The sequence below is a fragment of the Zootoca vivipara genome, chromosome 4 (genome assembly GCF_963506605.1).
Source record: "Zootoca vivipara chromosome 4, rZooViv1.1, whole genome shotgun sequence".
NCBI lineage: Eukaryota > Metazoa > Chordata > Lepidosauria > Squamata > Lacertidae > Zootoca > Zootoca vivipara.
The window spans coordinates 85,199,826-85,216,049 of record NC_083279.1 but is presented as its reverse complement, the minus strand read 5'-3'; the positions used below and the strand labels follow the sequence as shown (position 1 = coordinate 85,216,049).

Sequence of the window (16,224 nt, the reverse complement as noted above, 5' to 3'; positions counted from 1 at the left end):
AACAGAGATAGGGAACCTGTAGCATTACAGTGTTGTTGGTCTATACCTCCTATCAGCCTCAGCTACTAAAGCCAACAGTAAGAGATGATGGGAATTTTCATCTAATAATTGATGGGGGCAGGTAGCAGTTTCATTGTACCATACTGGCTCTCAACATTGTTTTCTAAAGTAATGGTGTATCAAGAAACATGGCAAAGCTTCCTTAGACTACAGTGGTACCTCGGTTTATGAACACAATTGGTTCCAGAAGTCTGCTCATAAACTGAAGCGTTCATAAACTGAAGCGAACGTTCCCATTGAAAGTAATGGAAAGTGGATTAAGCTGTTCCAGACGGTCCGCGGAGTACTTAAACTGAAGCGTTCATAAACTGAAGCGAACGTTCCCATTGAAAGTAATGGAAAGTGGATTAATCCATTCCAGACGGGTCCTACGGAGTACTCAACCTGAAGCGTACTTAACCCGAAGCATGGGCGTAATTTGTTCCGGAAGTCTGTTCATAAACTGAAGCGTTCATAAACTGAAGCGAACGTTCCCATTGAAAGTAATGGAAAGTGAATTAATCCGTTCCAGATGGGTCCGAGGCATTCGTAAACCAAAAATTCGTAAACCGAGGTTCCACTGTATTCATCTAATTCTTTGAACCAGAGATAGCAGGGATTGATATAGCATATATGCTATGCCGCAAATCTATGTTTCTGGGTATGGTCTAAGGCAGGGAAGTACAACATGTGGCCTGAGGGCCACATTCAGCCTTTGATACCTTTTTTGGGTGGCCCTCAGCAACATTTGATGCCTCCCCTTGCAACTCTTGCACTGCCTTCCCAAAGCTAGATAAGCAAGGTGCTGGGCTTTGGGAAGTCAGTATGAGGGCTCTGACATTGTCCTAGAGTCCCCCAGCCCAGTCCAGAGCCTAGCTAGCGCTTTCCCAGCTTTAGGAAGAAGGTGGGAGGGCTCTAGGACCCAGCCAGAGCCTCATGCCTCTTTTCCAAAGCCCCACTTATCTGGCTTTGGAAGGCAGCATGAGGGCTGGGGGATGACGTCAATTTTTGGCCCTGCTCCCCTTCCCGCACAGCAAGGCAGGTTCAGTGTCTAAATACTCTTGCAGCCCATTTGGTATGAAAAGTTGGACCACCCTGATCTATGGAAACTCCAGACAAGCACTCACACGCTCACCTCTCACTTGTCCTCCAAGATTGTAAGCTTACATTTTTAAAAAAAAATCAATTAACCACAGTTTGTGTTATGTCAGAACCCTAAACTGCCATTAATCTTAACTACACTTTGCTTAAATGAGCCACTTTCATAACCCATGACTTGACATTGGCTTGTGCCAAACACACCATAGTTAAGATTAACTGCGGTCTGTCTGGCTAATAAATGATGAAAGCAAAGATTTCTGGATGCCTCAAGCCCACACCAGGGGAGGAGTGTATGAGACCAAGGCTCACCTAGGTTTTTTTTCCTGTCCAAACACAAGTAATTGCAACCACTGAGTTGAGCCATCATTCTACCCAGCTCAGTACTGTCTGCTGTGGCAGGCACTGGCTCCCTGAGTCTTTCTGCAGAGGCATTCAGCCCTGTCCCTTAGTTTGTTTAAATGGAGACCATCTTACGCATGCAAAGCATATCTTCTTCCATTGAGCTATGGGTTTCTGCTTCAATCCTGCAACAGTTCTGGGCCTGGAAGCAGTCGGTCATGCTTTCATAACCCTGAGGTTATATTACTGTAATGCACAGTAATGGAGGCCAACAAGGAAACATATGCAACATGATTAGATAGAATGGACTCGGTTGTCAGCGGTTAGTACTCTTGCAATCCATCCTTCAACTTCCACATGTAGCATGCATCCTGCAGCCTGCCTGACCTTTCCATGCCCCCAGATTTTCTCTGACACCTATCTACCCTATCTGTGGAATTGCTTAGAACAGGGACCGTGTTCACATCCCAGGTTAATGGTTGCACATTTTTCATGGCAACGAGACTTTCTTCACCCAATAAATCTCGGGAACTGCACCCAACAACAAAGCTGTAATTTATTTTTTCCCCTCTGTAGGGTCATAGAGTGTATTCCTTTGATGTGGAAAGCCCTGGAAGGTTTCGTGGCAGGTTTTGTTTTTGTAAGAAAACAGCTCCTAATTCTGCATCAGAGGCAATCAATCCGCTAAAGGGTTAGGAGGGATAGAGCGGGAAATTTCATTATATGCGGATGACATAATGATTACCTGCCAGGTAATCTAAAGAATCATCTTTTCCCACAAGCCACTGTCTGGATGCTACAGTCTCTCTTCTACAATTACGTGGGTGATGACTGGAGGGTGGGCTTCTTTGATAATGGTGTCTCATATATTTCAATAGGGACAAATGTAAGGTTCTACTCTTAGTCAAGAATAAGCAGCTGCACAAATATATGATGGGGGGTACATCTGGCACATGTGGAAATGATCTAGGGGTCTCAGTAAACCACTGAGAGAAAAGCAATGACAAATCTAGACAGCATCTTAAAAAGCAGAGACATCACCTTGCCTACAAAGGTCCATATAGTTAAAGCTATGGTTTTCCCAGTAGTGATGTATTGAAGTGAGAGCTGGACCATAAAGAAGGCTGATCGCTGAAGAATTGATGCTTTTGAATTATGGTGCTGGAGGAGACTCTTGACTGCAAGAAGATCAAACCTATCCATTCTTAAGGAAATCAGCCCTGAGTGCTCACTGGAAGGACAGATCGTGAAGCTGAGGCTCCAATACTTTGGCCACCTCATGAGAAGAGAAGACTCCCTGGAAAAGACCCTGATGTTGGGAAAGACTGAGGGCACTAGGAGAAGGGGACGACAGAGGACGAGATGGTTGGACAGTGTTCTCGAAGCTACGAACATAAGTTTGACCAAACTGTGGGAGGCAGTGCAAGACAGGAGTGCCTGGCGTGCTCTGGTCCATGGGGTCACGAAGAGTCGGACACGACTAAACGACTAAACAACAACAACACCCCGCCCATCTGGTTGTGTTTCCCCAGCCACTCTGGGCGGCTTCCAACAGAATATTAAAATAATATATTAAATATTAAAAGCTTCCCTAAACAACAGCAACATGCAGCAGCAAAAAAAGCTAATGCTCTTCCAGGCTTGATCAACAGAAAGTATAATGTCCAGATCAAGCAAAGTAATAGTACCACTCTATTCTGCCCTGGTCACCTGGAGTACTGTGTCCAGTTCTGGGCACCACGATTTAAGGAGGATATTGATAAGCTGGAACGTATGCCGAGAAGGGCAACCAAGATGATCAAGGGTCTGGAAACCAAGCCTTATAAGGGGTGGTTGAGCAAGTTGGGTATGTTTAGCCTAGAAAAGAGCAGACTGAGAGGAGATATGATAGCCATCTTCAAATATCTAAAGGGCTGCCACATGGAAGATGGAGCAAATTTGTTTTCTCCTGCTCTGAAACCAGTGGATTCAAGTTACAAGAAATCAAGTACACACAAAAAAAATTATTTGAGACAGTAGAAAATGTTTTAAATTATCAAAGCTTTGGAAGGCACTGGGATTTAAAATATGTTGGCACACATGCAGAAGACCTGGTCCACCAAGCCCCCCCCCCCCCGCCCGTAAGCATCTGCTGGGTGTCTTCTCCCTCCGGTAGCCAACTGTAACACAATCCAGGCTCTCAGAGTCTGGACACACTATCTGCAGAGTTCATCCAGCGTTAGCGTGGTTTGCAGCAGCAACAACAACAAATAGAAACTCAGAGAGAAGTACTTGCATATTTACAAGCGTTTATTCTAAAGCATCTCGGAAGATAGGACAAACGTGTCTTTCTTCATCAGCAAAGCAAAAGCAACAGAGTACAGAACAATAGCACAACAAACGGAAGTATACATCATGTGACACATTCAACATCCTCTTCCAAGCCTGTTCCTGTTTAAGGTGGAACAGAATCTACTATGAAATCCTAACATAATTCCTAAATTATATTTCTTGTTTTAACTGCTCCAGATTACAGAATGTATGTTAAAGAGCTTGCAAAATAGTGTGTGTGTGTGTGTGTGTGTGTGTGTGTGTGTGTGTGTGTGTGTGTAAACACATTTTTATAATATTATTTTATTGCTGTGCATGTGAGGGGGGACTCCAACTCACAGTAATGGCTATTTCTGGCATCAATAATAAATTCATTGCCAATGTAAATCCTATTGTACATGTTCTTCTGTAGTGCTCAGCAAAAACACATTTCTTTTCCAAAGTTTGCCTTTGGCACCAGAGGTGCCCCATGTGGTCGGCCATCTGCCCCCATCAACAGTTAAGCCACTGCATTTTGCCCCAGTTGGAGCTTCTGGGCTGGGCCGTGCCAAAGGGCAGGCCCACCTAGAACACATTGCAGTAATCCAGTCTCAAGGTTTCCAAAGTCTGGACCACAATGGCCTGGTCACACCAATCAAGATACAGCCATAGCTGAGATACCAGGCACAGCAGGGGCATCAGATGGGTTCTGCTGGTGCTTTTGTTGTGTACATCCTATTGTTCAGCTCCTTGATCTCATGAGGAGCAACTCTTTGTGTGAAATCTCTGTCTCCACGTCATCGGCCAATGCTGGCATAGACAAGGAAGTGCACGACGTAATAAAAGTCAGCATACTGAATAAGTTGCACTACATATTATGGGATGGGACAGGACCCCACTTGGGCCTGCAATTCTCAAGAGTAACCCCATGGTTCTTATACAGCTTAATTCCACCTTTAGTGTCTCTGGCTTCATTTAGATAATGTGCTGTCTGGCTATAATAAATGAAAATAATATGCATTAGTAGCCAGAGCTCATTTTCATCTTCATGCTACGCTGGCATAGAATGTACTATAAATCATCTTTTGGCTATATACAATTAATTTCCTCTCCTTTCCCCATCTGCTTTTACTTCGTACCCCTGTCTGTTTTTAGACTTGATTTGCTAAGGTCCCCATTAGATTCCGGTTGAACAGTTGGTGCTTAATATTAAAACATCTTTTTGGTGGTAAAGTTATACTTTTCAAAACTGAGAGACAAACATCCTGGTGTTTTTTTCTTTTTTTAAAAAAAGCCTTGCACATTTACCCTTCTAAGTTTTAAAGGACCATTTCACTTCTTTGGAGAGTTTGGACCTCTTGTATTACAGAAGGCAAGGGGATAAACATGAGTTTATTTTGGCCTTGTTTGAAAGACTAGCAAACACAACTGGCATTTTCATCATTCTTAAGAAACATGGGGAAACAACCCAAAATTCCATTTGTGAGGTCTTTGAAAGATGACTCCACAGAAGTTACCTGCATTTGAGGTGATTCTGTATATGCTATTTCAGGATAAAAAACCTTTTTTTATAATTTTCAGGATAACTGTTCTTCCAGATGGGAGCCTCAGAATCCTGAATTCCACCAAATCCGACGAGGGAAGATATGTATGCCGAGGCGAAAACGTATTTGGTTCTGCAGAAATAGTTGCTTCAGTTTTTGTTAAAGGTAAGACGTGGCTGTTTCCTGCATTTATTTTTATTTCTGTCCCATTCCCACCCCATAATGCAGCCCAAAGCAGCATAAAGGTGATTCTCCCCAGATACACTTTAAGATACACACACACACACACACACACACACACACACACACAACAAAAAACAATTCAGGATCCAAATATCGAGATTACTCTGAATCTCCCGACTTCCCCCCATCCCTTCCATGGATCCTAGTGATCATATTTACAACTGCATATCAATACTATCCAAGTTTTATCCTTCCAAATTGTCCATACGTTCCGTTAGTTTACAAGTGTGGTTAGAATCCTGCTAGCATTTCAACCTGCTTACAATGGCCTTGTGAATAAATTGCAAACTTTCCCCATTCTTTTTAAAAGTTCTTGTCCTCCACTTTCAGATTCTTTATTTATCAAATTATACCGCCCTGTACCTTTAGATCTCAAAACATAAAATTACTATATATAAATAAAACACAAAATGCATAATAAAAAACAAAGACAACGCAAGGACAAAGATTATGGTAAACAGAGAGCTTTCAAGTCTGGCTGTATCAGGCCAATGGCCCATCTAGACCAGCATTCTGTTCCCACAGTGGCCAACTAGATACCTCTGGAAAGACCGCAAGCAGAACCTCAGCACAACAGTACTCTGCCCTCCTGCAGTTTCCAGAAACTGGTATGCAGAACCATGCTGAAACCCTCTGCCAACCCTCTGTGTAGATACAGTGGTGCCTCGACTTACGAATTTAATCCGTTCCGAAGGCACCTTCGTAGGTCGAAAAATTCATAAGTCGAAAAGCGCCATTGAAAACACAATTTCCCATAGGAATGCATTGGAAATGGAAAAATTCGTAAGTCAAAGCAACCCCATCTAAAAATTTGTAAGTCGAAAAAACCCCATCTAAAAATTCATAAATAAAAAAAATTCCTTCAGTAGCACCTTAAAGACCAACTAAGTTTTTATTTTGGTATGAGCTTTCGTGTGCATGCACACTTCTTCAGATACCTGAAGGAATTTTTTTTATTTTACTTCGATCCAGACCAACACGGCTACCTACCTGTAACTAAAAATTCATAAGTCAAAGCAATCCCATCTAAAAATTCATAAGTCGAAAAAAACCCATATAAAATTTCGTAAGTCAAAGCAACCCCATCTAAAAATTTGTACAGTGGTACCTCTACTTATGAATTTAATGTGTTCCGAACACACATTTGTAAGTCGAAAAAAAATTGTAAGTCGAATCCCATAGGAATGCATTGGGAGAAAAAAATCGTAAGTAGAAGCAACCCTATCTAAAAATTCATAAGTAGAAAAAATCCTATCTAAACCGCATCCAAGATGGCGGACGGAGCTCCATTCATAAGTAGAAACATTCGTAAGTAGAGTTATTTGTAAGTAGAGGTACCACTGTATATCGAAAAAAAAACCCTATCTAAAACCGCTGCGGTTTCCATTCGGATGTCGAGAAATTCATAAGCGTGCAGCCATTTGCCCCACTCATAAGTCGAAAAATTCGGTTGTCGAGTCGTTTGTAAGTCGAGGTACCACTGTAATACTGATCTGCTGGTCCAACAAAATAAGGCTGCTTTCTATATTCCTAGCCTAGCACACCCTGCCACACATCCCTTTTGTCTCTTCAGAGCCTACCAAGATAGACCTGTCTCCTAAAAGGACCGAGCTGACAGTGGGGGAGAGCATTGTCCTCAGCTGCAAAGCCATTCATGACCCCACCTTAGATGTCATGTTCCACTGGATTCTGAATGGGCAGCCTATCGATTTTGAGAAAGAAGGGGGACACTTTGAAAGCATCAGGGCGGTGAGCATGCTTCAAAAATCTATTTCATTTCGGAGGGTGGGGGGAATCGAACGGAAAAATGATTTGCTAGATTTCTGTCTTTACACCACAGAAATATTTCAGACATGACCGGAAGAAATGTAATTACAGTCAAGGGCTTTAAAAAGAAAGAAAGAAAAAGAAATGTTAGCTCACCGAATTAAGTATCTCATTTGTGTTAATTGAAGCAAATGAATATTTACTTTAGTCGAGAAGAAAATAGTTGTGAATCTTTATGGTGTAGCTATTGGTGAGACATTCATGAGCCTAGTGAGAGAGAGAGAAACCATACCTTTTAAAAAAAAGCAAATTGTAGCTTCATCTGCATGTTGCATTAAAAGCAGTATTATACTGTACCACGTTAATAGCCGAGGCTTCCCTCAAAAACTCCTGGGAACTGTAGTTTGATAAGGGTGGTTTAACAGTCTATCCCTCTTCCTATGGAACCCTGGGAGTTGTAGCTCTGTGGGGGGAATAGGGGTATCCTAAAAATGCGGATGGCGCTGTGGGTTAAACCACAGAGCCTAGGGCTTGCTGATGCGGTTCAAATCCCTGCAACGGGGTGAGCTCCCGTTGCTCGGTCCCAGCTCCTGCAAAGCTAGCAGTTTGAAAGCACATCAAAGTGCAAGTAGATAAATAGGTGGGAAGGTAAACAGCATTTCCGTGTGCTGCTCTGGTTCGCCAGAAGTGGCTTTGTCATGCTGGCCACATGACCTGGAAGCTGTACGCCGGCTCCCTCAGCCAGTAAAGAGAGATGAGCGTCACAACCCCAGAGTCGGTCACGACTTGACCTAACGGTCAGGGGTCCCTTTACCTTTAAAAACTCCAGCATCCTTTACAAACTACAGGTCCCAGGATTCTTTAGGGTAACCCAAGACGGTTTAAAGTGATATAATAGTGCTTTAAATGTGTAGTGCAGATGAAGCCCACACTTATAGCAAACATTTCTTCCTGGTATGTTTAAACTAGTTCAACGAGAAGTGCTAACAGAAAACTGGTTATGTTGTCTTAGTTATTACAGACAAAATACAATTGATGGAATACATTCAGTTTCATTTATTTTGTAATTTTCTACGTCATTGCGAAGGTTATGTTATCCAATATTTAATATGTAAGCTAAATACTGTGCATTTAAAAAACAACACACACACAAACTAAAATAATTTAAATTCATCAAATTAATCAGAGTGATTAATAAAGCTGGTTGTAAACTGAACATTATTTAACCAATGGACAGCCTTAGCTAATGTCCTTTTTTGCTTATGTAAATGAAGTCAGCAACCCTCCAGCAAACTAGGCATCATTCTGGAAGGACCTGTTATCTTGATAGTACCACTTTTAGATCTTTGAAAGGACTCCCGAACAAGGGAATGTCTGGCACAGTGTGCAATTGTGTTGTTTGTAACGAAGATCGGTTTTCTGTTAAATGTGTTCCTTGTTGTGGAAAAAATTGCAATATGGATTATATATTTGGGGGAGGAATTCTGTTTCTAAGTCTCAGCCCATTTCTAAGTCACCTACAATTTCTAAGTCACCTACATTGTAACAACTAGAGATCCTAGATTGGAATCCATATTAAAAGAGGCATCCAGCCCATGGCTGTATTTTTTTGTTGGAATGAGGAGCTTCAAGAAGAAGGTTGGGCATGCTTCAGGGCACTCTCAGGGTTCTTTGCAATGCTGTTTTCTGTGTGCAAGTGGAACAAACTTCTGCTTGTGCAATGGGACTTCACCTTCCTCTCCTCCTCCTCACTGGAGTCTTCTGTGGGTCTTCAAAATCTTCTCCAGAACGTTGGATGCCCCTCCCTAACAGCTTCTGCGGATGCCAAGGAAACTGCAGGAGGAGGAAAGTTCTGTACATGCAAGTAATGGGGGATTTCATCCTCTGAACAGCCTTAATGGTGCCCTGGACTCCCAGAAATCTCCCAGTCTTTGCAACAGGCAAATATCCATGGCAGATGTTCATGGACATTTCAACTGACAAACACTGGTGCATAAAGGATGCCCTGAAAGTGTGTGAAAACCAGTATCCTACCATTTTTGCTTCTTCTTCTTTTGCTAGTTTTAACTTTCCAGTTACTTTTTTTTAAAGTGGAAACTATTCAACTTTAAAATGTCAGGAAGACTAAATGAAGTTCAGTAGCAACAAGGTCCATATGCATAAAATCACTTGTCAGAAAATGCTGTACTAATTAAAGTAGTTTTCATGGGATGTGGCAATGCTCGCTAAAACGTTCCTTTTCAAAGCACAATGCTTTAATTGGAGAATTCCTGCTAAATAAATGCTGTGAATCATCCTGATTCCTGATGGTGCCTGACGGCTTTGCCAGTGATATGGAAAGTGAAAAAGGAACATTATTTTCAAGAGAACTTATAATATGACCTCCTAGTGGTGCAGCAATAAAACTGCTAGCACATTTGCAAAGCTAAGAAGGGTCTGGTGTGGTATCAAATTGGATGGGGAACTGCATGTTCAGATTCCTGCATTGCAGGTGTTTGGACTAGATGACTAGGTTATACCACCTTCCATTGTCACTCATGGTTTCTCTGATGACCATGCTTTTCTATGGCAGTTGCTTAGCTGTGCTGGCTAGGGTTGATGGGAGCTGCAGGCTAACGAGCTGGGCCGTCTTAAGTCCATCCAGCGCCCTGGCGCTAAGGTCCCTCCAGCGCCCCCCTCCAGTGCCCCCCTCCAGAGCCTCTCCAAGGGCCGGGAGTGCCAAACGGACCGCGGCAGCCGCGGGAGGCCACCTCCACTCAATCAAGCTTTGCCACCAGCGCGCGCACCGCGGGACCAGCAAGAGCTGCTTGGGCACTGTGTGCGCGCTGGTGGCGAAGCTCGACTGAGTGAAACCCAGCGCTGGGGAAACGAGAAGGAGGCGCAGCGCGGAGTCCTCGGAGAAGGAGAGAGACGCGGCGCAGCCTCTCATCTCGTGAAGCGCAGTCCTGGCCAGATCACCGGAACCCTGCACTCACTTGGCGCCCTTCCAGCGCCATCCAGCGCCCGGTGCCGTGGTTCTCCGCGCAACTAGCCTCTATAGCTAGCACGGGCCTGCTAACGAGCGTCTCCACCCCCATCGTTTAGCCCGGACACTGAGATCCAGCACTGAGGGCCTTCTGGCGGTTCCCTCACTGCGAGAAGCAAAGCTACAGGGAACCAGGCAGAGGGCCTTCTCAGTAGTGGCGCCCCCCTGTGGAACGCCCTCCCATCGGAGGTCAAGGAGATAAACAACTACCTGACATTTAGAAAACACCTAAAGGCAGCCCTGTTTAGGGAAGTTTTTAATCTGTGATATTTTAATGTATTTTAATCTTTGTTGGAAGCCGCCCAGAGTGGCCGGGGAAACCCAGCCAGATGGGCGGGGTATAAATAATAATAATAAATAATAATAATAATAAATAATAATAATAATAATAATAATAATAATAATAATAATAATAATGACAATAAGAGATCCACAACTTCCCCACCAATGAGCATGGACACAATCCATCTGTAAAGGCTTCTCCATTCATTTGCCTCTGCATGTGGACTTCCAACCTGATTCCCATCCAGCCCAGATCCTGTCCATGTGGTTTTGGCCTCCAAAATGACCACAATAGTCCAGGGAAGGGGTTTCCTGGCCACTGTGGTAAAGTAGGAAGAGCCGCAATACAGCATTGGCCCAGCTAGCAAAGCCAACGGTCAGAAAGTAAGGGTGTTATAGTCCAAAACATCTGCATGGCACCATTGTTGGCTGCCCTAACGAGTAAAACAACAACTCTTAAAATATAGCCCCATTGGGTCTCCTGTACAGTGGTACCTCAGGTTAAGAACTGAATTCGTTCTGGAGGTCCGTTCTTAACCTGAAACTGTTCTTAACCTGAGGTACCACTTTAGCTAATGGGGCCTCCCGCTTCCGCCGCTCGATTTCTGTTTTCATCCTGAAGCAAAGTTCTTAACCCGAGGTACGATTTCTGGTTACAGGAAGGTAGCCGTGTTGGTCTGATGCAATCAAAACAAAATAAAAAAAATTCTTCCAGTAGCACCTTAGAGACCAACTAAGTTTGTCATATCTGAAGAAGTGTGCATGCACACAAAAGCTCATACCAATGACAAACTTAGTTGGTCTCCAAGGTGCTACTGGAAGGAATACTATTTCTGCATTAGCAGAGTTTGTAACCTGAAGCGTCTGTAACCTGAAGCATCTGTAGCCCAAGGTACCACTGTATATACCAGGCTGTAACTGGTTAAAACAATAACAATAACGATAATGTATTTTAAAGACCAACTAAGTTTTTATTTTGGTATGAGCTTTCGTGTGCATGCACACTTCTTCAGCTACACTTGAAACAGAAGTGTCAGACCCTTATATATATACTGTATTGCTGAATTGGAACTCATTACCAAGCTTAAAACCATGGAGCCACCTGGGATGAATAAAGACATCGGATTCTTATCTCATTATGCATGAACAAGCTTTCTTCAGCGCCTCAGCCCTTGCTCTCCCCCCCCAGGACTAATTGCAGTCATCAGCAGTCGTTAACAGCCATCTACAGGTTTACCACTCCCATCAGCCCATCACCCATTCCCACCCACCCCCACCACCCTCTGTATATATATATATATATATATATATATATATATATATATATATATATATATGGGTCTGACACTTCTGTTTCAAGTGTATCTGAAGAAGTGTGCATGCACACGAAAGCTCATACCAAAATAAAAACTTAGTTGGTCTTTAAGGTGCTACTGAAGGAATTTTTTTCTATTTTTTTCTATTTTGCTTCGACTCAGACCAACACGGCTACCTACCTAGATAATGTATTTATATTCCACTCATCTTACTGGTTTGCTCTAGCCATTCTAGGTGGTTTACCCCCAAAAAAAGAATTAAAACATCAGACCCAGTAAAGCATCAAACATCAAAACTTCCCTATACAGGGCTGCCTTCAGATGTCTTCCAAAAGTCAGATAGTTCTTTATCTCCCTGACATCTGATGGAAGGGAGTTCCAAAGGGAGGGTGCATCTACTGAGAAGGCCCTCTGCCTGGTTCTCTGTAACTTCACTTCTCACAGGGAGGGAACTGCCAGAAGACTCTTGGAGCTGGATCTCAGTGTTCGGGCTGAACGATGGGGGTAGAGATGCTCCTTCAGATACACAGAAAAAGAAGCCAGCTTGAACAACATGATAAATCATATGGTTATTGTGTATAGACCGTGTCATCAATGCATGGCAAAGCCAGAGCCACGAACACTCCTGGATGGATGGGACATGAAGGAACAGTTGTACTTCCTTTTTATTGTTGGCTTCTCTTTCAAGATCTGTGAATAAGAGCAGAATCAAGGGCTGAGGTGTTTTTGTTTTGTTTTGCTGAGCTATTTCAGAATGCCGGGAGCTGCATTCTTCCAAGTCAGACCATCTAGCTTAGTAACAGTAAGAGCTGTTCGGCAGTGGAATTTGCTACCAAGGAGAGTAGTGGAGTCTCCTTCTTTGGAGGTCTTTAAGCAGAGGCTTGACAGGCATATGTCAAGAATGCTTTGATGGTGTTTCCTGCTTGGCAGGGGGTGGGACTGGATGGCCCTTGTGGTCCCTTCCAACTCTATGATTCTATGATTCTATGAATATCCATGGTTTCAGGTGGAAGTCTCTCCCAGCCCTGGGCTCCTTTGGAAGGGAGGGTGGAAGATAAGTTTAATAAATAAAACAAACTGAATTCCTGGGTTGAACTTGGGCTGCATGCAAAGTTTATGACCTAAGGCCTTGCCGCTTAGAAGGAGGATCGGTCAGAAACATACACATTCAGTGGACACTCCAGCTGAACCCCTTGTTTGTCTTCTGATTTCTAAACATGTGTAAATGCAAACAACAGCAGGCATAATTTTCCTTCCACAGAGTGGATCATACAGTTTGCAACCTCCCAAACAGAGCGGACCCACCAGCAAAGTTGTGGGGCCAGGAATCAGACCCTAGTGGTGAATGATTGGCACCTGTGGCCTAATAACCATCCTTCCTGATGCATTTTGTTGGAATAAGTACATTCCCAACGATTCTGTTATATTGCTCTTATCTTCCCCCACCTGAAAAAACTATTATTCACCCCCTTTCCATCAGTCTCCCATTTAGGTATGTAGGCTGAATACCCATTTGCCTTCCAGAGGAGAACATTAGGATTCGTTCACTGTGAACCTCCTCTCAGAGTGCCAGCTACAATTTTTTAAAGGCACCGAGGCAATAAAAGCAGACAGTCACTGTATATATATGATACTTTTATTTGCTTTAACAACAAAGCACACATTAAATATAAATTATTCTCAGGGGGGAAGGGAAACGTGGACCTGTTTTGGTCTTACCCTTTAACTACCTGTGGTTTTATATCGAAAACATTAATCTTCTCGAATACCCTATATTTCATGGCTAATCAGCGCTGTCGTGCTAGACAAGTTGCAAACTTTGCATCCCCAAGCTGGCACCTTGCTAAAGTGAAATATAGTGATTCATCACGTCTTCAGAGTTGCAATGAACTGGGTTGAGAAATTCTGAAAATCTGCAATAGAAGCATGGGAATTGCTATTCTGTATTTTTCTCGTGCGCAATTGCCTTAGACAAGTGCCAACAGTTCTGTCAGGCTTGATATACCCAAGGAAGAGTTATGTTGTTAGTGGAGTATCACCTGTGCGTGAGAGAGTGTTTGTGTGTTTCAACACTTATTCAGAGTTTGAATTTGCCAATTGTCTGTAAATACTATATCTAAAAGCCACAATTGAATTCAAAATGCTGGTATAAAAAGTGATTGCATCATCCTATTTTTCCAACTGGTAGGAGCTTCCAGGGATGGGTTATTTATCATTAAACAGTGTGTTGGGTATGAGAAAGAATACTGCAGATATAGAGTGTCTTTGCAATATCTGCTTGTTTGCAAATATACAAGCAGAGCACTTTGGAAGTAGGCAAGCCCCTAAAATAGGTGGCACAACTATTAACCTTGCGTCAGATTCATTAAAAGGAATAGATCCCCTAGGTTTGATCCACCCCAGTTAAAATGGCAACTTCTCTGTCTAGCCTCCTCTGGCAAACTGCTTCTCCTTCTGCCACATAGATGTCACCAGCCTTGAACAACTTCCTCCATATAGGTTGTCAATTTAGAAACATCTCTAACTAGCCATCCCCTCCCATTGAGAAACTAATCACCCCATACCATTATTAAACAATCTGTTCAAAGAAAAGAGGGCCCACCATGACATAGGAACTGGATGTTCAAGGTTGGAGCCAACATCAGTTCATGTGATCACAGTGACCAGGAACTCAGCTAGATTGGTAAAGAAAAAGCATTTTATGTGTGTTGTACGCACATTATAAAAATGTGACACCAGGTGGAGTACCGTTTTTGCCAACACGATTTGTCATACAAAGTTCACAAAGCGTTTTCTTGAAACGCTTCTTTGATGTGTCTAGATCCAGCCCAGGCAGGGGGAGGGATGGAGCAAGGAGTGCCGTTGCAATCAGGAAATTTCTGTTAAGTATGGCTGTCATATGGTGCTGGAGGAGACTCTTGAGAGTCCCATGGACTGCAAGAAGATCAAGCCTATCCATTCTGAAGGAAATCAGCCCTGAGTGGTCACTGGAAGGACAGATCCTGAAGCTGAGGCTCCAATACTTTGGCCACCTCGTGAGAAGAGAAGACTCCCTGGAAAAGATTGAGGGCACAAGGAGAAGGGCACGTCAAAGGACGAGATGGTTGGACAGTGTTCTCGAAGCTACAAACATGAGTTTGATCAAACTGCATGAGGCAGTGGAAGACAGAAGTGCCTGGCGTGCTCTGGTCCATGGGGTCACGAAGAGTCGGACACAACTACACAACTAAGCAACAACATGGCTGTCATTGGCTGATTTGCACAGACCTTTTCCATTTGAGCAGTCAACTGTACAGATATGAAGTCACTGCTATTCAGAACGTGCCTCTGAACATCAGGTGCTGGGAATCAGAAGTGGGAAGAGTGCTGTTTGGCAGGCATCCCAATGGCATCTGGTTGGCCACTGTAAAAACAGGCTGCTGAGCTAGATTGGACATTGGCTTGATCCAACTGAGCACTTGTTATGCTCTCATGTTCTACTCTGATGAAAAAGTACTGTGTGAACTAGCCTATTAGGGGTGAAAAGCCAAAGGCAAAAGAAGCACCTTGAGGAAGCAACTGGAAATCACAGAATCATAGAATTGTAGAGCTGGAAGGGACACTGAGGATCAAAAAATACAACCGCTTGCAATGGGGGGGATCGAACCTTGACAAATGTGGGATAGAAGGGCATGATAATTATTGGAGACGTGGAACAGCCAAAGCATTTCTTTTAACGTGTTTTCTGGAAGTGCCCTCAAATACAACAAATTTGGAATTCTGGGTCTGAACCTATTTCAGAAATGCTATGAATCTGTATCCCTTTGGAGCCTAAAGTTTGATTAAATAAAATATGTTGTCCTAGAAAGTGATCCGGAAGTGACAATGATCACGGTAGCAAAAACAAACGACTGAAGAAAAAGCTCATCTGCTACTTTTAAAAATGGATTTCAAACATCTATCTATGGTGTGTAAATGATCAAATATATTATAGCAAATACATCAGCCTAATAAATTTACGGAGAAATGGGTGTTCTTTCTGATATGTTAGAATAACAAGTGCAATGATAATGTAAAGCAATTTCTCCTCCCGCCGGAATTATTGTGAATTTTATTTGTAAATTCTGTTATCAAAAAAGAATGCAAACATAAAAATAAATAAAAAAATTTCCTTCAGTAGCACCTTAAAGACCAACTAAGTTTTTATTTTGGTATGAGCTTTCGTGTGCATGCACACTTCTTCAGATACCTTCCATTTCATGCGGCTCAATGTGGTGCCTTCCATAGTTCTGGTTACAGG

General features: G+C 43.0%; 1 protein-coding gene across 1 annotated transcript in view; it reads left to right on the top strand.

The window, feature by feature from the left end:
* The window catches only part of CNTN5 (contactin 5), a 160,718-nt gene that overhangs the window by 93,036 nt on the left and 51,458 nt on the right, over positions 1-16,224 (top strand). Inside the window, exons 6-7 of the mRNA XM_060274008.1 lie at positions 5,350-5,477; positions 7,129-7,304. Of these exons, the coding sequence (XP_060129991.1) occupies positions 5,350-5,477; positions 7,129-7,304 (304 nt within the window). The remainder of the gene's footprint in view (positions 1-5,349; positions 5,478-7,128; positions 7,305-16,224) is intronic.